The 19,643-nt window shown below is 38.6% G+C and overlaps 2 protein-coding genes across 2 annotated transcripts; one reads left to right on the top strand and one right to left on the bottom strand.

The window, feature by feature from the left end:
• Positions 1-350: 350 nt before the first annotated feature.
• Positions 351-14,487, bottom strand: LOC103176076 (nuclear receptor coactivator 5). Its single transcript, XM_007889433.2, has 9 exons — positions 14,394-14,487; positions 9,914-9,978; positions 8,524-8,586; positions 6,975-7,051; positions 6,180-6,306; positions 5,711-5,910; positions 4,279-4,560; positions 2,431-2,646; positions 351-1,211 (listed from the first exon to the last, which is right to left on the bottom strand). The coding sequence occupies exons 2-9, from the start codon at positions 9,970-9,972 to the stop codon at positions 1,174-1,176; spliced, it is 1,062 nt and encodes a 353-aa protein (XP_007887624.1). The 5' UTR covers positions 9,973-9,978; positions 14,394-14,487; the 3' UTR covers positions 351-1,173.
• Positions 14,488-14,552: 65 nt separating this feature from the next.
• Positions 14,553-19,045, top strand: cnep1r1 (CTD nuclear envelope phosphatase 1 regulatory subunit 1). Its single transcript, XM_007889434.2, has 6 exons — positions 14,553-14,731; positions 15,246-15,317; positions 15,693-15,766; positions 16,789-16,898; positions 17,358-17,412; positions 18,058-19,045. The coding sequence occupies exons 1-6, from the start codon at positions 14,707-14,709 to the stop codon at positions 18,097-18,099; spliced, it is 378 nt and encodes a 125-aa protein (XP_007887625.1). The 5' UTR covers positions 14,553-14,706; the 3' UTR covers positions 18,100-19,045.
• The last annotated feature ends 598 nt before the right edge of the window (positions 19,046-19,643 follow it).

Genomic DNA, 19,643 nt, shown 5'->3' on the forward strand with positions numbered 1-19,643 from the left:
GGAAGCACTACTGGCTGTATATGTTATTAAAAGTATATACAACTTCACAACTAATTACTGTAAAGTATGCCAAGATGTTTGAATGCCAAGAACAATGCAATTGTTTACCTAATATACATCTAGGATACAATCAGAATCCTACACAAGGCAAAATAAATGTATTTATAAAGCGTAATAATTTTGGTCATCTCAAATTCTACCATTTTTGGAAGAGAAAAGGAGAATTCTCTCTAATATCCACAAAAGCATATGGCGATGGTACTTGGTAGAACTCCTCAGCACACTGCAGATTTTGATTCAACTGCAGTGAGATTACACCAATTTATTTGAATATTTAAACAAAAGCACCATTACAAAGTAACACGGGAATATTTATTTAGCTCAAACACCTACCTATTAAAGTAGATACAGAACGCATCCCCCCTTCCTTCAAACACCCCAACACATTGCAAAACATTGAGAACTGAGGTTTCTGAAATGATCATCGTGGGTTCTTCTCCAAATAACCGGAAATTTTATTGAACAGGTTTCAAATACAGTAAAGAAATTGTATTACTCTAATTGAGATATACTAAACATTGCTTTTATCAAATCAATGCAGCACTTTTACAATGCTCAGTACAAAAAAGCAGTCAAGTGAACAACAGTTATACAAATCTGGATAAGATAATACTGTAAGATGATATTTGTTGAACTTTCAATTCATGGTATACACACCAATTGGGAGGGCAATTCTGTTTTCAAAAGCATATTGAGTTTATTTTCTGACCCTGTAAAAAAATATCACCATACAATAAAATCTTACTAAAAAAGGATCTCAGAAACAGAATGGAGGGAATATTAATGAGCATCTAACAAGTCAAATAATAAACAAGATATAGAGCAAGACGAGAATTTTTCCTAACTTTTAAAACCATTCATGGTGGCATTTAAAAATTACAAATGGTCCTTACGCAAGATCGTGGGCATACATCTTCAGAAAGAAATTGTTGAACTTTACAATGGGATTTATTTTAAATACTAAAATACTACAAATCAATCTGACAATTCACCAAGGAGTCCTGTGGTATTGGCATGGCATCATACTTGTGGTGCTCTTCAAACATTGTTGTGTTGGACATACAAACTCCGCTCCAAAGCAGCGTGCATTCGGATATTTCATGTGGCTGTTGCTTACTGTGGCTGGGGCCTAGTACCTAACTTTAAATGAGCTGTGTTGGAACAAATAAAAATTATTTGCTGTGCAGGATACTGAGATCCAATATAAAGTTCACAACTAAACTTTGCAACAAGATGAGAGCTTAGTGAACAACAAGCAAAATAGGATAAAATTCAAATTCAGAAAGAAAATTAATTAAAACAGGCCTGCAACTAAGAAGTAGCTTTTAACAAATTATGGAAACTCAAAATGACCCCACATTCAAGCTCCTGCCTCATTCTGCTAAAATGTCATCATTCACAAAATGAAGCACTGTGCAGAAAAATTACATTACATTATAATTAGAGAGATACTTTTAAATCTCCGCAAATCACATACTGAAATGGAGAAAACCAAGAGGAAGCAATTTTGTTCTCGGTTATTATGGTACATCAATTTGTACATGTTAGCAATGAGCAGATGGTTTCCCCACCTAGCTCAATCCATTTTGGTTACTCTGTCCATGATTGAATAGAAAATAATACAGTAACAACGAATTGAATTTGTTGAATAACTTGCATTTATATAGCGCCCTTCATGTGGTATAGCGTCTCAGAGCGCTCAATAGTGGTGGAGCTTAAATATGAGGAAAGAGTGTTCCAGCCTAGATAAACATGTGTTACTTCTTTCATACAATGTGTACACTATCCACAGACCGTCTGTGATAGTGTCAAAGTGGGTGTTTTTTTCCCCAGGGGTGTGAAGGTCAATTCTAGATTTTCTAACTAACGCCTCACTAAGATCAGTTACTCAGAAAGGACGAGAAATCAACCTGTCAATCTGTAATGGTTTAGTTCTACACCGATGAAGGATCAGGATGCTTTTCTACTGAATGGGAACTGTTAAATACCTCAAAGCACTTCACAGGATTTTTATTAAAATTTCTCAAAATTAGATGCTGTACAAAATGCACAAATGTGACACCCCAATGATTTGCAAACCTATTTTCAGAACAACAGTCATCAAAAGTATTGGAGAGGTTAGTTAGATCAATGAACTAGATTTCCCATCAAATTATGAAAATAAGCATTCCCAGTTCTGTTTGTTTAGTTATGCTAAAGACAGAAACAACAACATTTTAATTGTGATTTTAATAACATTACTTAGGTATCACAATATCACTGTCATGCAAGTTTGAATACACTGAATAATGTTCAGAAATGTTGATAATGCATTAACCTTTACCTTAAAAAAAAGTTTGGTTTAATATAAAACTTCAATTGTATACTAACTTGGAACAGGCAGAAGAGCTCTTATTGGGCGATCACCCAAGAGTGGAGCTTTTTTCTGAGTAAGTGGTGCTTGGCCCAAAAGTGGTGGCCTGCTTGGGGTTGGGAGAAGGGGTTTAGGCTTGCTTGAGCATTGTGAAACAGCGCCTTGATCATAGTAATTCTCAGCTGCAACAGTAGCTTGAGCAGCAGCAGCAGCGGCGGCGGCGGCGGCAGCACCTAGAAATGGAGGGCGAATATATATATTTATAAAATACACACATCATATCAATACAAAATAATCTCAAGTACAGGAAGATCAGTATAGTGTAATTATNAAAAAACTTATACATTTGCAGTCATTTGCACATCAATGAATGGGAAATCCCTCAAAATCATTTCCTGCTTTAGCTATTCTCTCCTGAAACCGAAATGCAAATAACTGAAAAGCATATCAAGCAATTCTGCTCTGTAAGCAAACTCATCTTATCGTTGTCAGATGTTACTGGTGCCCAAAGCTGCAGTGTTTTGCCTCCAAAACATTTATTTTTAATCATTTCATCTTGTAAATAATTTACACTTTGTGTAAAGGGCACCATACAAGAGTAAACTGTAGCTACAAAATCATTGAAAAACTTTACGTTACATGTACACTTCAATTCAAAAACCTTTTTTTAGATCATTAAGAGTGATATAGGGGAACCCTGTTCTAATGCAATTATTGAGATCATTGGTGACTGGTGATCTTTTTGACAAACTTCAACCTGAGTTTGCCTAACCAAGCTGGCTGGTTACCACGGAAATGGACCCTTCACCCTTGTCCGATGTCAAGTCACTTTCCCACTCTCGCTCAACCCCGCTTGCTCACATTGGTTCGATTCGCTGGTCCCACGTCAGGTCTCGTGCTGGCTAGGAGATTTAAAGTGGGCCTACCCAACTTCCCCACTCATCTCCGTAAGCCACTGTAGATCTTGCAGCGAGCATTGCGAGACCAGTGTGGGAGCTGAGCAAATTAATTGTTTAATTGCTGGTCTCGTAATGCTCGCCAGGTGAGGCAGCGCCCTTGCCACACTCTTATGAGCAGCCACTGATCCAGATCCAGAAAACATCAATGCACATGATGTAGGACCACGCAAAACAGACTGGCAGTCAGAGCATCCGGGCTCATCGCTTTCACAGAAAGCTGGCCAACTGATCTCGTGAGGTACTGCACAATAATAAATGTAATGGTTCATAACAAATCCACCTTATAAACAAGGCAATGCTGCATTGAAGCTTGTTAGAATAATATTCCCTTGTAGTTGACTAAAAAAAATTAACTTGGGTTCAAATGCGGACAAGTGCATTTCAATGCAAGTGGAATGCTGTGTAATAAATGCAAACCCAAAAGCTTCACCCTTTTGCCACATTTAAATGCAAATTCAAATAAGTTTTGTCTCCAAGTGCGAATACAATATTTACAAATGAATGTAGAATGTCGGTTTAATGATTTCCGTAACCCAGTTATGCATAGAAGGAACCTCCGTGCAGTCACATCAGACTCTATGCGAGTGTGTCTGGGTTGTGATTAAATGTCACCTGTCAACTGAAGTATCAGGTATTCACTGCTTCATTGAAGAATTTTAAAAAATGCATTTGGTCAACTTCAAATACTTCACTCAAACATTTAGATGCAGCTGCAAATGTGTTAACTTTTGCCTCAAACAATTTAAATCCAAGTTCATGTGCATTTAACTACACAAATGCATTCAAGTGCATTGCACCCAAGTCTGGTTCACTCTTATTGAAATTAATTATTATAAAGGTAACAATTACAAATGCAGTTAAATGGTTTTCATCTGATGGATATAATTATTATATTTCATCACAAACCTGCTTCATACTGCTCCTTTCTCTGGCCCAAGTACTCAGCTATTTTCTGCATCTCTTCAGGATAAAGATGCTTTCCATCACCCAGCAGAAACAGAAGATGGCGAATGTTGCTTGGCACAATATGGGTTTCCTCATAATATTCACGGTGTAGGTAATCATCAGCCAAACTAGCTGCTTTGTATGCGATCTCAAGTCGTTCTTTTTCTTGTTGTTCACCGTAAACACGTTTGTGCTCACGAGAAATCAGGTCCAGTGCATCATCCAAAGGCATATTACGATGCTCTATAGAAAAAGGGCAAATTTAACAACAACGTCTTTCATGTCAGGAGGACATCCCAAGGCGCTGGACAATCAGTGTTTCGGACGCGAGCTGGCGATCGGGGAGGGTGAAGGGCGGGGGTGGGGGGAAAGGAGGGTGAAGGCATGGTTTCTTTGAAATAGCTATAAACTTACACTGATGCAAGGACATCCCAGAATTCCAAGATATATGTGAAACGTGGTAAGGGCAAAAATTCAGCAACAGTATAAAACCAATAGTGTGCAAATTTGTGAAGCAGAAACGAATGCGCAAATAGCTAAGAGAATGTGAGTGGGAGTTTTAAAATAAACTCAAGTACAATTTCTGAACATAAGTGATAAAGATAAATACAGCAAAATTACGTTCATATGAAATTATCTGAAAGGATTAAGTGCATTTCAAGAATACATACAGCATGCAGAATGTGATGCATAAAAAACAATAATTTGAACTTCCACCCAGGTTAAAAGTAATTAACGTTAGACTGCCCCACTCACACCTGAATGATAATTCGGAATTAACATGATGTACAGTACATCATGCATAATATTTTGATTCAACTTTGGTGATGGAGCAGCTCCTTGTCAGACCACTAGATGGCCTAGTATAGGAAATGTATTCTCCCATTCAGAAGTCACACAACTCAAATTGTGGCTTCCCACAGAAGAGTTTGGCAGTAAATGTAACAAACATCTTGTGCATAGCTGGAGATATAATTTGCCCATCACTCCATGGGGAAAGTTTGTGTGCAGCCCCAAATCAAGATTGTCTACCAGCATTCTCTTCAAATTACCACATTGCAACAGGACACAAATGCCATGTGTGGTGGTGGCACAGTAAGTTAAAAGTGGGAGGAAGTAGATTCATTCTCTAAATTTCTTACGTTGAGTTGCAGTTTGGCCAGGTTGCGACCACTGATGTTAAGCAAAGGTGGAAGACAATCTATATGTGTTTTCTTATAGCCAGACACCAGAAAAGTTATGACCATGGGAGCAGGACAATTGCCCTGACAATCCCCAAGTGGCAAATTTGTTTCTTATAAACTTTCAATAAAAATACAAATTGAACAAAATATATTACTGGCAGTATATGTTCATGAAATTCTCCATCTTGTCTATGTGGAAACAAACATACCTTTGTGGCCACCGCACAGGATGATCACTGTGCACGATGATAGAGTTTGATGTTCTGCACTAATAACAACACAAAATGGCGAACCTTCTTCTTTAACATCTTTCAAAGCAGCTTCAAGTGCTAACTCTAATTTAAGGTACATAAGGTCAACAAGAAGGCCCAGTTCTTGCACTCGTCGTCCTACTAGCTTGGCATAATCCCTTAAAAGACAAAATATAGGATACATATGACTATTCAGATCAGTAACAAATATTAATTTAATGGATATTAAAAAAATCACAAATTATTCAATGACAATGTGAACAGTTTTAAGAATTGTTCTACATCAAAACAAAATTTCAAAACTAAGTTAGTCATACAAATTGCTGGATCCATCCTATGTAAGATAGGAAACTGCATGCATCAAATTATGACTTTGCCCATTTAGACATATGAAATAAGTTTAAAAAATCCCCTTGGAAATACTTACCCTTGTTGCTTGCTTAGTGCTATAACTACACAATCTGCGTACTTTTCTTTACTGTAGTCATCCTCTATCTCTTTATAGAACTGCTGATAAAGCTCATCACGACGGCTATCATCTGGTCTGTAGCTCTCTGTAATACACAAAATAGGTCATTTTACACAGCTAAATCCACACCTATAATTTAATCTGTTACAATTAACTGATGCTATCGACAACGATTGCAAATAAAATTTCCAAACACAAGACTCCATCAGTAATGTTTGCCACACACAAAAATAGGATATATGATTTATAACATTTTAGCGGAATGTTGTCAGCCTGGCTCAGTTGGTAGCACTCTTCCCTGTGAACCATAAGGACGTGAGTTCAAGCACCACGTTGGGACTTTGAACTCACAAAATCTAGACTGACACTCCAATGCTGCATTGTTGGAGGTGCCATTTTTTGGTGAGACATTAAACCAAAGTCCAGTCTGCCTGTTGAGATGGACGTTAAAAGTTCCAATGGCATGATTTGCAGAGATGGGAGTTTCTCTCGTGTCAACAATTCTCCCCTTCATCACTACTGTGGGACATTTATGTGTGCAAATTAACTGGTACATGTTGCCTCAAAATACCACAATCATTACACTTTACAGTACATCCCTTGAAGTGTTTTAAGGACTTCCCCCTGACATGAAAAGCGCTATACCAAATGTAAGGATTTTTTTTTTGCCCTCAAGTACTTTTATTTGTACTTCCTGTACAATTATTTTTGGAAAAATTCAAGGAAATTGAACAGGTTAATGGTTAATCATACCAGGCCAAGTATAGTTGTAGTCCTCTGCATTATAACCTTCAGGATACCCACTGTAGTATTCCAATACTTCATTAGTCCTGAAAAAAGAGACAAATCTGTTAATTAAAACAATTGACTCAAACAACTCATCACTGCTCTTCACCTAGAAATCTGACAGCAATCATGAATGTTAAAGGAAACAGCCCAAGGTCAGCAACACAATTATAAAAACCACATCTTCTGAAACAGGTTTTGTTGAAAACATCAAAATAGACTCAAAACAGATGACGCTTAGTAGCCACATAAGTGGACTGCAACTCCCACCTATAGGTCACAAAAATAAAAACGAAGTTGTAGAAAGCCGCAGCAAAATCTCCCATGTAGAAAACATGACTGAATTTGCACTTCAAAAAAATCAAAAGCTATATTGAAGAGTACAGGGAAATGGAGAGTTTCCTCAACTCCTATAAAGTACCAACAAACACTCCAGAGTTAAACAAAGCATGGGATAGATGGACGTGCATCAATCTTTATCTGTGCAATACAATGGAATCCGCTTTAGGTGGATGCCGCTTAACCCCGGACTTCGGCTAAATCGAACAAAATGCCTGGCCCCCATTACACTTGTATTCTTAGCTGTTTTAAATATGCCAGTTGACTCAAACAAAAATCGGGTGAATTCGGGCCAAATGCCGGGCTGATCGCTGCTGAATGTATTCACTCACGCCTTCTATGTGTCGAGTCACTCCATTCAGCCACAAGGGGCTCCAGGAAGGGAGGAGTCTAAGATTGATTGACAGCAGACTCCAGCCATCCACAAGTGGATGGAGATGGGCTGTCAATCAGCGAAGGGGCTGAGGAATGCGGAAGAACAAGGCAGGGAATGGGAGGAGTCAAATCACAATTGATTGACAGCTGGAGCCACTTGTGAATGGGCGGAGGCCACACATTCACAAGTGGTTCCAAGGCTGTCAATCAACTCAACGCTGCTGCTGATGTGTCCCCTCCCAGTCCAATGTGAACGGCAATGGGAGGAAGGAAGCGCCGCCGCTGCTCCTCTGTTGGGCGTGAAATTATTTTGCAGCCAAACAAAGATAAATATACTTTACCAAACTCAGGGGAAGCACAGTATTTTACCTTTAACTCCTAGGTTAAAATACTTGATGTCTTGTTTGGTTAGCTAACATTGCTTCAAGTCAAACAACATTATTACATATTATTATATGGGGTCGGCAGCACTCCTCTGCTGGTCGGGAATGGTATTTCGGTTAACCCTGGACCCTCTTAAGCAGGACAAAATGTACGTCCCCGACATGTCCGTCTTAACAGGCTTCCACTATATGTCTATTTCCCAAATACAATATAAAAACATCATAACTATCTAAAGTGGGTAAAGAAACTTAGTACTGGAATTAGAACCTTAGCAAATCAGTAACTAAAATCCATTTAACACTTCTATTGTCCTAAATAATCCATTCCTTACCTTCAAATTACCAATGTTTTCTCCCGCTACCCACCCGAAAACCTCATTGAATGTATTTCAGTACTTAGAAACACCTTTTTTTCATACCTGTAAAGGTCAACTCTTTCACTTCGCAAAGGTGAGCGATCTCGTTCTTGAGAAGACGTGGCACTATTAAAAAAAACAAGAAAGGCTATTGAGCTAATTTCTTAAAATAAATTAAACTTTTCTCACACAGGAACTTTCTGAAAACCTCTAACTGTAAAGTTTCTAAAAAAATGTTCCTGCTAGCTATGCGTGTATATACACCTTAATATGTGAAACCAAGTTACACAGCCTAGAAAGATCTCTGATACAGTCTTTACTTTAATATGTTATTGAGATTAAATATTTATTTAAGAACTAACACCAAGATGGCAGTTACACTGGGGATTCTGCTATACCAATGGTTATTTTGGTATATGATGCAAACTGCTTACACAAGTGGTCAGTACAATGAAGCCCTTCACACACAGCCTCTGAAACTTTTTACTACCATTTGTTAATCAATTTAGAAATTATGTTGTGAGAAAATAATCCTCAAACTACCAATGCTTAAATATTAGAGGGAACCAAGCACCTGAAACTGATGAGCAATCTGAACATAGCAGATATTTTGCAATACTGATAGCCAATCACAATTTGTTACGTATCAACAGCCATGATTTAGTTGTTCAATGTCCTGTGTACTTTATATAATGGATAAAAGGGGTTGGAATAAATTACAAGACAACAACAACAAGATTACATTTGTATAGCGCCTTTCACGTCAGGAGGACGTCCCAAGGCGCTGGACAGAGCACAGCATTTCAGACAATCAAACATGCTCATTTCCCTCAGTATATAGTTGAAAATTCCAGTATGTTACTCCTTTCTGGGATTGGTGTTGGTGGTGGTGGGGGGCGGGGGGAGTGGAATTGACTGTGATACCACTGAACATGATTTTGCAGCTCAGCTACAAAAGTTGAACAAACACCAATGTACAATGTCATGTCAAGTGGTATCAGATTTTATTTCATTACATATTAAAGGAAAGAAACATTCCATCTCTTTAACAATAGGTCCATTTCTATTTTTCAACAGCTGAAGGAAAAAACAAAATAATTGAATAAACATTTTATAAGGCATAAAAATTAAGATAATATGCCCATTTTAATACTTAGTACCGTGAAATCAGTAATCAGACAAGCCTGAGGATTTTATATTACACCGGTGAAATACACAAATTAACAAACTTTTAACAACCAACTAATATCTTAATTTAATAAAGAACTTATAGAATTTTAGATTGGAATGCCCCATATCAACCTTCAAATTGTATATTCATTAAAATATTTGAAAATGTTAGCTCAAGCCTTTAAATTGAACAGTATATTTACAAATTACAAATCAGATGGTTGGGTTTAATATTTGAATTGTTTATACATTTCAATATACAAAACAAGGAGGTTCTTCTTACCTTTCGTCTGGACTGAGTCTATGTGAGGGGCCTACCCGTGAATTTAACCAAGCAGACATTTCTACCTACAGAAATAAAAAAAATTGTTCTAGCAATTCAAGTTTAAAAGGCACAATACCTTGGAATATCAATACAAAACATGTGTTCTACACAAGCATACAGTCACATTCATCCATACCCTGTTGGTCTATTAGTTGGGTAGCTACATAAAAACCTCAAAATGTTTGCAAAGAGACACTATATAAGGCAATATGTGGAATGCAAGTGATATTTAACCAAATATATTGCCTGCACTCTCATTACATTGATTGTATATCTTCTCACACAACATATTCTTCATACAATAATGTGAGATCAAGTACAAAACAAACAATTTAGCATGCAATTATTCTACTGAAATATTTAGCAGATTCCCCAATTAGGTTGGGGAACTTCAGTAATAATCAAATTGACTCGAAACAAACTTTCGACACCAGCCATTCTTATGACCTCTTGAACGACTGCCTCTAATGTGGAACAAAATTATTGGCAGTTTTCATCTGTGAACCACAGGAAAATGAAGTTGCCAAAACCATTTTAAAGGCAATAACTGAGGGTAGAGAGAAAACACTTTCATTTAATTAGTTTGTTCTGGATCTCAGCAAAATGACAATGTACAATACAGTATCACTGTAGCACTTAATCTCAACCACAGAATCATACTTCATTACTTGGGAATAATACTACCCAAAATCACCTATAATCCTATGCATTGGCATTTTAAGATGCTCTAATTAAAAAAAGACAACACATAAACATTTGTGGGCATTCACTCACAAAATATCAATGCACTTTACAGCAAATCCTGCATCTTGCGAAAATATATGAAACATAAGTATTGTTTTATTAGTCATTTAACCAAAATTCTTATGAATCAGAGAATACCAAAGCTCGATCAATAAAGATTAGCCAATGAGTAATTCCTATTTGAATTGTTAATCGTTGCATTACAGCACTAATATGGAGAATTTGGGATTGTGAGTACACAATCTTCTACATCATTAATTTTCCAATTTCAACAATCAAGAGCAGAACGCTGCAAAGGATTAAGATTGCATTGCCAATTTGCAATATTTTATGAGACTTGAAGACTCGAGGTCTTTCGAGCCAAAACACCTATGCCTTATCTTGTTTTCTGACAAAGGCAGAGAGGTCTCTATTTTTGTTTTTAAACAGTTTATTAGGTCAAGCCTCTCAAGAAGCTCTACTACATATACAAAATGATACACAAAACAAATAGCAGTTACAGTAAGTGAATGAGCCGGGGTGGGGGGGGGGGGTGGCTTTGCCCCATAAGTACCAAAAATTTCAGTGGTGACTTCTCATACATACCTTTGTACTTGTACTTTTATAATTTCAAGGGACATCTAAACTGCCTATTTATTATGTTCCAAAAGACATAACTACGAGTCACCACACCATTCCACCTGGTATTTAATGTGTTCTAAATGAGTTTACCATTAACATTCTGTTTACTATTGTGTTCCTTCGAACACCATTGCATTCCATTGTTAATAACGCACAAGAGGCAGAATGCTTCCACAAAGGGAAGCAAAGTGCTCTTCTTTTACAAAATGACCAAATAACATGTGGCAACCCAGCTAGAGAAAAAGAAAAAATGCATCCACCGACTACTGTGCATCCTAAGAAATACATTTCACAGCATCCTCTTAATACAAGTCCAAGAGGCCAAACTACAGTTCAGTTTCCAGTCAGATTCCTCAAGTCTTTTCCACAACAATCTGCAGCAATGTTATTTTAATTCAAAACACTGCTGAAAAGGTGCTAATTTTACTCAAAACATTGGCATAAACGGAGTTAACAAAACACTGAAGACAACATTCAACTTCCAACTGGACAATATAACCTACTTGCTGTGGATTCAGATCACCGTAAAAATAATTTCCATTTTCAAATATCATTACTCATCTATTACATATTACTTTGCATCTACAGAAACAGGCTATACAACAGTTACATTATTTGCCCAATATAATTACACAAGAATCAATTACAAGACTGGTTACATTCCATACCATAGAATGCCAAGTTATACTTCCCATAATTCACTCCTTAAAATGCAATCCAGCAGCACTAAATTCACCTCAAAGTTTATCGATCTGATTGGGAAAAGCATTCTGCCTAATTAAAATCTAAAGAGATCAATAACTGTTAATAAGTTAACTTTTACAAAGCCTTTGTAATTAAATTTCAGAAATGAGGGATAAAAGCAGTTTGTAGTGTGGGAAATGAAATAAAACGTCTTAAACTAGCAATTTTAAGACAATGTTGTTTGGTGATATAAATAGAACAAAAACTCAAGCTATAAGATGTAGGACCCTATTTTAAAAGTCCCTCACCAATAAAACTATTGTTTCAAAAATAAAGTTACATTAAGCCAATAAACAATAGTTTGAGTCAAACTACAACAATCTGAAACTACACTTTTTGCAATTGAATTCTTGGGTATCAGTCTGACTCAGTTGGTAGCAATCTCTCCTCCAAGTCAGTAATTTATGGGTTCAAACCCATTCAGGAGTTTAAACTCTCAATCTTGGCTGCATCCACAGTGCAGCAGTGGGGATGCACTGCATTGCTGGAGGTGGACCTTCCGAATGAGACATTGATTCAAGGCCCTAATTGCCTGTTCAATCAACGTTAAAGACCGCACAGCACAATTCAAAAAAGAGAAGAGGGTTTCTCCCAGTGGCGTGGCCAACAGTCTCCAAAATGCAATTCATCACTCACTTCATTGGTTGTTTGTGGGACATTGCTGTGTGCAAATTGGCTGCTACATTTGCATACAAATACAGTCACTGCACAGTAAAATCCTGGGAAGCAGTTTGAGATGTCTTGACAACATGATAAAACACTAAATCAAATGCAAAGATTATCATTAGCTGTGATGTACAAATCAGAAGAATGCTTCTTCTCTCTTTCCCGTACCAACTAGAACAACAAATTACATTTGTATAGTGCCCTGCACGTTGGAAAGACGTCCCATGGCGCTGGACAGCCAAGGTTTTTGGACGAGAGCTGGGAGTTGAGGTCAGGACGGGTGGAGGACAAGGTGGGAGGATGTTCGAAGGCACGGTCAAAGAGGAAGCTCTTCAGAACGAGACTTAAAGGAGGCAAGAGAGGGGGTGAGGCAGAGAGATTGTGGGATAGAGTTCCAGAGCATAGGGGCAGAGATGCTAAATGCCCGACTGCCAATGGTGGGGTGGAAGTGTGGGGGACCTGAAGCAGGCCGGTGTCCACCGAGCAGAGGGAGCAGACAGGCTGATATGGGGTTAGGAGGTCAGGGGGGGAAACAAGACCATGGAGGGCTTTGAAGGTGAGAACGGTGAGGAGCAAGTGAAGCCGTGCAAGAATGGGAGTGATTGGTTTGTGGTACAACCATCAAATCAGGTTAGGATTACATTGCTTATTGACCAGGCCATGTCAAATTGAATATTTAATACAGTATTCAAAGTGCAAGGCTCATTTTCCATTTTGAACAACCAAACAATAAAACTGCTCAAGCTGAACTTTCATCACGTGATAAACAACGAGTCCAGTTCAAAGAGAATGAGTCTCTGCTTCAAATAATCTCACTTGGATCTTTTCAATGGTATTTTATTACATGTTTCAACCATTGTGATATTATCCGGCCACCATATCAATGAAAGTTTGGGACAAGGAAATTAAAATACACAAGCAATACACTTTACACCCTTTTCTGTGAAGCGATTGGAGACATCTCGACGTCTAAGACACGGTTAAGGCGCTGCACCAAATGCGAGCGTTGATAACAATTCCACCCCAACCCCACCTCCCAAACTCCGTGAATTTAATGTAAAACGAGTGAGGGAAGTAAGTGGGTGGTGGTGGTGGAGGGGGAAGTATAGGCCTAAAATGAGAGTAGAAGCAGCCAGGAACTCAGTAATCCCCCAACAAATCTTTTCGTTTCACCCACAAAAGACACAGTCACTACACTTTTACAGTATATTCCGTGAAGCGCTTTGAGACGCCTCAAAGACGTGGTAAAAGGCGCCACATCAAATGCAAGGATTATTATTAGTATTATTAGTATTATCGTTTTGCACCGACTCCCCCCCCACCCACCCACCCACCGCCTCGGCGGTAACGGAAGGCGGGAGTGCAGACGGACCGAGCCGGTGCGGCTCCCGGAAAGGAAACGGGAGTGAGGGCCTGAAGTCGGCCTTGTCCGCCCGGGCGGGGCCTGCGCCTTAGTGACGGCCAACAAAGGGAGACGAGAGCGAGCAGCTAACAACAAAACAAACACGCGGCACAATGGCCGCCCCACGGCCTACAGCTCCAGCTCCAGAGCCCGCCGTCTTCCCCTCCTCTCTGCCCGTTGAGCCGCGGACGGTCAAGAAGTCCGAGAGTGTGTGTTGAGAGAAAAATCTCTCCCCCCACTCCGAATTAAAAAAAAACTTACACGAGTGTTGTCGGACTCCCGGAGCTCGAGCCTCACCGCCACCAACCAACCGCCTACCGGAACCGGAACCGGAATCAGCACCCGCTCCCCTCCGCCAATCAGACGCTTCCTCACTCACACGCACGCGGCCAAGCGGCCAATCGCCGGCCACCTCTCTGGGGGAGTGCAGGGCAGAGGAGGACAGGACAGGACAAGACGTCGACAACAACTACTACCACACTACTACTACTATCACCGCCGCCGCCGCCTCCTCCTCCTCCGCGGCGTTTTGGGCTGTGCGACCTCTTCACTAACGTTCATTGGTTCCGCGGCGATGAATTCCCTGGAGCAGGCTGAAGGTGGGGGGGAGAGAGAGGGGAAGCGTGAGCTGGACTGGAGGGTGCGAGCTGGGGGAGGTTGAGGGGATCTGAGGGAGGTTGAGGGGATCTGAGATGGAGGGAGGACTTCGGGCGTAGAAAGGGGCTGAGGGTGGAGGTTGCGGCTGAGGGTTGGGGCTGAGGGTGGAGGTTGCGGCTGAGGGTTGGGGTAGGGGGTGGAGGTTGGGGCAAGGGGTGGTGGAGGTTGGGGCAGGGGGTGGTGGAGGTTGGGGCAGGGGGTGGTGGAGGTTGGGGCAGGGGGTGGTGGAGGTTGGGGTTGAGATAGACTCGTCCCCAGGTGTCCCAACACATGTGGAACTCCATCACCATTACATAGAATAGCCAACTCAAGACACATGTTTGCCACCTACATGTGGAGGAGATTGAGCGAGAGGTTCAGGGGTGAGAGGATGGAGGGGGCATGGGTGGGTTGGGTGGTCATCTTCTCATTTTTTGCAGCAGCAGCAAGTTGGACACTTTTCGTATTCTGTTACAGATCTGAAGGCTTTTGAGAGGAGATTGACAGAGTACGTCTCCTGTTTACAACCTGCGACAGGACGTTGGCGAAGTGAGTGTTAGATAAATTGAGAATGCAACAACAAATCGTAGAATTAAGCTGCTGAAGTTCAGACTAATTGGACGGGGCGCAATATTGTTTCATGCCACCATTATATTTTATAGGAATCCTTTCTTCTATCACTATGAGTAACTGAAATCCTAACAATACGTGTATAATATACAGTATGACAATAATACGGATTGGAGGGTGGGTTAATAAATTACCTCCTAAGTCTACAGACAAATAGTTGGCAAAGAATGGTACATGTACAGTTTTATGTATGGAGCTATTGCAAGTATATTTCAAATGTATTTTTTTCCTTGAAATTCAAATTACTGTGCTCTGCTTAATCATTTGATATCAAAATGTTAACTTTGTTCACAGTGATTCTCATAGTTGTTTCAGTGTGTACTGCAACAGGTGCCTGGAACTGGTTAATAGATCCTGAAACACAAAAGGTAAAGTTGAACCCTTGTTTATTTCACTTTCTTATCCGAGTTTCACTCATATGTGGACCTCAAAGATCCTTAGTAATTATTATTTGCATGCAATTTAGTTGTAGCTGCTTGATTTTTCTGCTGATAATAAGTCTAAATTTGCAATAAAGAAACATTTTGATTGTTGCAAATGCACAGCAATTCGATCAGTATCTGAAAGAGAAAAATAAGGTAACACTTATTGTTAATCCAATATTCTCTTTCAGATCCTGATGGATCAAGTGTTCATTTCCAGCATTTTCTGATTGTATTCCAATTTTTAATGGTGTTGCTAGAAAACCATATGGTTATATGATGTATTGCCAGCTTCGCTGAAGTTTGTAAATTACAACTGCTGTATTTGGCTACATGTCACCCTTGGAAATTTGCCTCAATTACAAATTAGCACAATTGAACTGATTTTTATATATAACCAGAATGGCATGGATAACATTAGAGTCCTGGAAGGCAATACCATCTCACACCCCAGATTATATCAGTAAAGGAGATCTTTGTTGAAATATTTTAGTTTAATTTTCCTTTTTATGTCAGATGTTAACGACCAGTTTTACTGGATAAGTCAAATATAGTTGGGTCCTGTTGAACTGTGTAAAATTCATGATTAATTAGTTTTTATGATAATGCAGTTTGTACTTGATCTGTAGAGGGAACTAGTACGATGAGTTAAATTACCTTTTCTCATTCCATGTTCTTTTTCATTTATGTGAATTGAAGAGACAGCAATTTCCATTGTTGATGGCATTATTTTAAAAGTTCAGCACCTGCTTTTGCCCAATTCAAACAACTTCAGGTTCAACAGCAATAAGTGTGATGTTGCAGCAAACATAAAATAAATTAAGATATGTAAATCGTTGCTGTTTATTCCTTTTATTGATATCATCCTAATATTTGAATTCATTTTTAGGATTTATTGAAATGAGTTGATACTATTTATAAAAACATTACAAAATTAAAATGCCTTTATGACTGTTCTATCTTTTTAGGTATCTTTCTTCACATCGCTATGGAATCATCCATTCTTTACAATTAGTTGTATAACTCTTATTGGTTTATTTTTTGCTGGAATACATAAAAGAGTGGTTGCACCATCAATGTATCCTTTGTAGTACCTTTCACAGTGTGAAACAAATTGCTGAGAATGTGGTAGTGGTTGATAAAGAGAGATAAAAGCTTTCAGGGCTTGGTAAATGTTATGTTGTAATTGAGCTTCATGTCCACATCATGTATAACTGCTAACTAAAGCACTTAAAAGCATAGAAACTGTTAGCTGAATAATGTCCGTTAATCTCCCTAACTCTGTTTAATTTTAATTAACATTTGTGTGGAGGTAACCGGTACAAAGAGTGAAAAGGGTCTATGCTAGCAATGGTGTGGACTAAGAGAGAAATCCTTCATCAAAATCATGATACTTAACTTGAGAATTTCTCATGCATAGTTTTCTCTTCATTCTGTCTATTTTCGAAGGATATCAATAGCAAGTAACCTAACTTTTAAACAAAAGTAAAGGACAAACTTTCTAAAGAAGTTGGTTTTCATTAACTGTATCTCACAGTATTGCTGCAAGATGTCGAACTGTCCTGGCAGAGTACAATATGTCATGCGATGATGTAAGTAGCTCTCTATGGAATAAATACATGGGAATAAATTGCCGAAGGAGGGAATTTACCAATTTTCGTTACGGGTATCCCCCTCATTGGATACAATCCTTTATTTTTACTTGTTCTGGAAACATTGATGCAATAATTCCTGGTTGTTTTATGAACATTGGAATATTGCAAGTCATTAATTTCAGTAGTTTGTTTTTATTAATGCGGTAGAACCCAGTTATAAAATGTGTTCCCTTATTGGGGTGTGGACCCTGACATTTACTTATCCAAAATTAATGCATTAGCTCCATTAATGCTGCAAAACACTGATGTGCAGGCATAAAGTGGCATTGTTGGCCACTTAATGCCCCATAAGTTAGCCATTTTGGCTTCCAGCACACTGATCAATGGCTGACGTCCAGGTATTCAGATTGCCGCCGATGTCTTTATGCCAGAAAGTGATATTGGCAGCAACCTAATGACCCAATTTGCCAATTTGGCTTCCCACATGCCCGCCAGTGTTTTGAAGCACGAATGAAGCTGAGTGTCTTTCTGCATGCATGCAGAAACAAATGTGAACAAGTGAATCCACTCTGTTATAGCATTGGTTGGGATTTTATGACATTTGGAAGTTTTTTTAATTGTTTGGCTGTTTCTCTTTTATAGACTGGAAAGCTTATATTAAAGCCCAGACCTCACGTACAATAACAAATCTGCAGGTCATTCATTCGTGGCTCTTCGAAAATGTGAAAATACTGCAAAAGTCCACTGATCAGCCTCTTCCAGAATCAGCTCCTTATTTGCACATCAGTAAAGATCCTCGGATTAGGAAAATTATCAGCAATAAGGATGCGTTATTTTATAAGAAATCCAGGACTCCAGCTAGCAGGTTGTACAAAATACAATTGGCAATTCTTTTTCTGAATTTAAATGTCACCGGGTCACTTTAATTTATTGATAAGATCCTAAATTCTTCTGTTTTAACTTCTGAGCTGGACTTTATTCCTTTATATTTTAATATGATGCTTTTTGTACCTATTGTATATACATACTCATTAAATACAGTAACAAGAAATTTAAAAACTGATTCTCATTGATTGAGAATTGGGTTAAATGTATAAAACAATGTTCCAACAAGACATCAAATCTATTGTGTACTTCTCATTATTGTTTTGTCCTGATGAACATATGCCTCTAAGACAAAAATGGTTAGCATATCTTGTTCAACTTTGTTGCCAAGACACCTTTGCTGTTCACCTATCTGTTATAAGGCACCTCTGTCCTTGTTGCATCTAGGCTGCAGATGAATTAAAGGGATGGATAATCAGTACTTCAGGTGATAACTTGAATCCTTAACTCATTCACATCATGTTACATAATTGTTTTGCAAACTGTTGCACAAAAAAATTGAAGATTCTACCATCACTTTTCAATTATGCACAGACTTGTGCGGTTGTGTATAAGTTATAATTCACATTTTTGAATCTTGCTTTATTATACTTCTGGAACTTATTACAGTATTACTTTTGCCTCTAGATGTATTTTAATGACTTGAATGATTTACATTTTTAAATTTTAAAAGCATCATGACATTGTAACTGTTTTTTCAGCCACTTAAATTTTGTAGGCCTGTGTACATAGCAATAAACCATTTATATGGATCAATGTCTCGAAAAGTGAACTCAATGGTTTTAGAGAAATAAATCAATTGCAAAACATTAGCAATTACATTTTGAATTACATATTTGAATCTGTTGAATACATAGGGTGGTTTGAAAAATTCGGATTCTATTGGTATAATGGAGTATGGAATTTCTCAGATGTTTCTTTAAGAGGGTAAATTTAGCATTTAACAAACTCACACCAGCTTTCCCTCAGGAGGTTACATAGGGAATACGGTCAGCAATGCTGCTTGATATTTTGGAAGACATACATTAACAAAGCAAGAATTGTTTACAAAATATATACATAATTGAATTCATATCCTTTGAACCTGGTGGGCACCAGCACTATATTAAACAAGGAGAAGAGGCGTTGGACATCTAATCACGAGAGGGATGGAAAAACAAAAACTCCCACAACAAAAAATGCCACCGGTAATCGGGTAAGAGTAAGGCCAGCAAGAAAGACATTTGCAGATCCTATGGCTTTGCTATTGCAATCCCCTGATTTCCAATATATGATACAGAATAGTGATTTTCTTTGGACCTACGCCAGGTTCAAGTATTCTAGTCTGATTTCCCCCTCCCCCC

Source organism: Callorhinchus milii, unplaced genomic scaffold (assembly GCF_018977255.1).
Source record: "Callorhinchus milii isolate IMCB2004 unplaced genomic scaffold, IMCB_Cmil_1.0 Scaffold14, whole genome shotgun sequence".
NCBI lineage: Eukaryota > Metazoa > Chordata > Chondrichthyes > Chimaeriformes > Callorhinchidae > Callorhinchus > Callorhinchus milii.

What these genes read in the sequence shown, in the direction of transcription:
- cnep1r1 (XM_007889434.2), top strand. Translation starts at nt 14,707, where the DNA reads ATGAATTCCCTGGAGCAGGCTGAAG. An exon ending in TGCGACAGGACGTTGGCGAA is followed by an intron (nt 15,318 to 15,692) that starts GTGAGTGTTAGA and finishes CTTTGTTCACAG; the next exon opens with TGATTCTCATAGTTGTTTCA. An exon ending in ACAATATGTCATGCGATGAT is followed by an intron (nt 17,413 to 18,057) that starts GTAAGTAGCTCT and finishes TCTCTTTTATAG; the next exon opens with ACTGGAAAGCTTATATTAAA.
- LOC103176076 (XM_007889433.2), bottom strand. Translation starts at nt 9,972, where the DNA reads ATGTCTGCTTGGTTAAATTCACGGGTAGGCCCCTCACATAGACTCAGT. An exon ending in CTACAACTATACTTGGCCTG is followed by an intron (nt 6,307 to 6,974) that starts GTATGATTAACC and finishes TGTGTATTACAG; the next exon opens with AGAGCTACAGACCAGATGAT. An exon ending in AAAGGAGCAGTATGAAGCAG is followed by an intron (nt 2,647 to 4,278) that starts GTTTGTGATGAA and finishes CTCCATTTCTAG; the next exon opens with GTGCTGCCGCCGCCGCCGCC.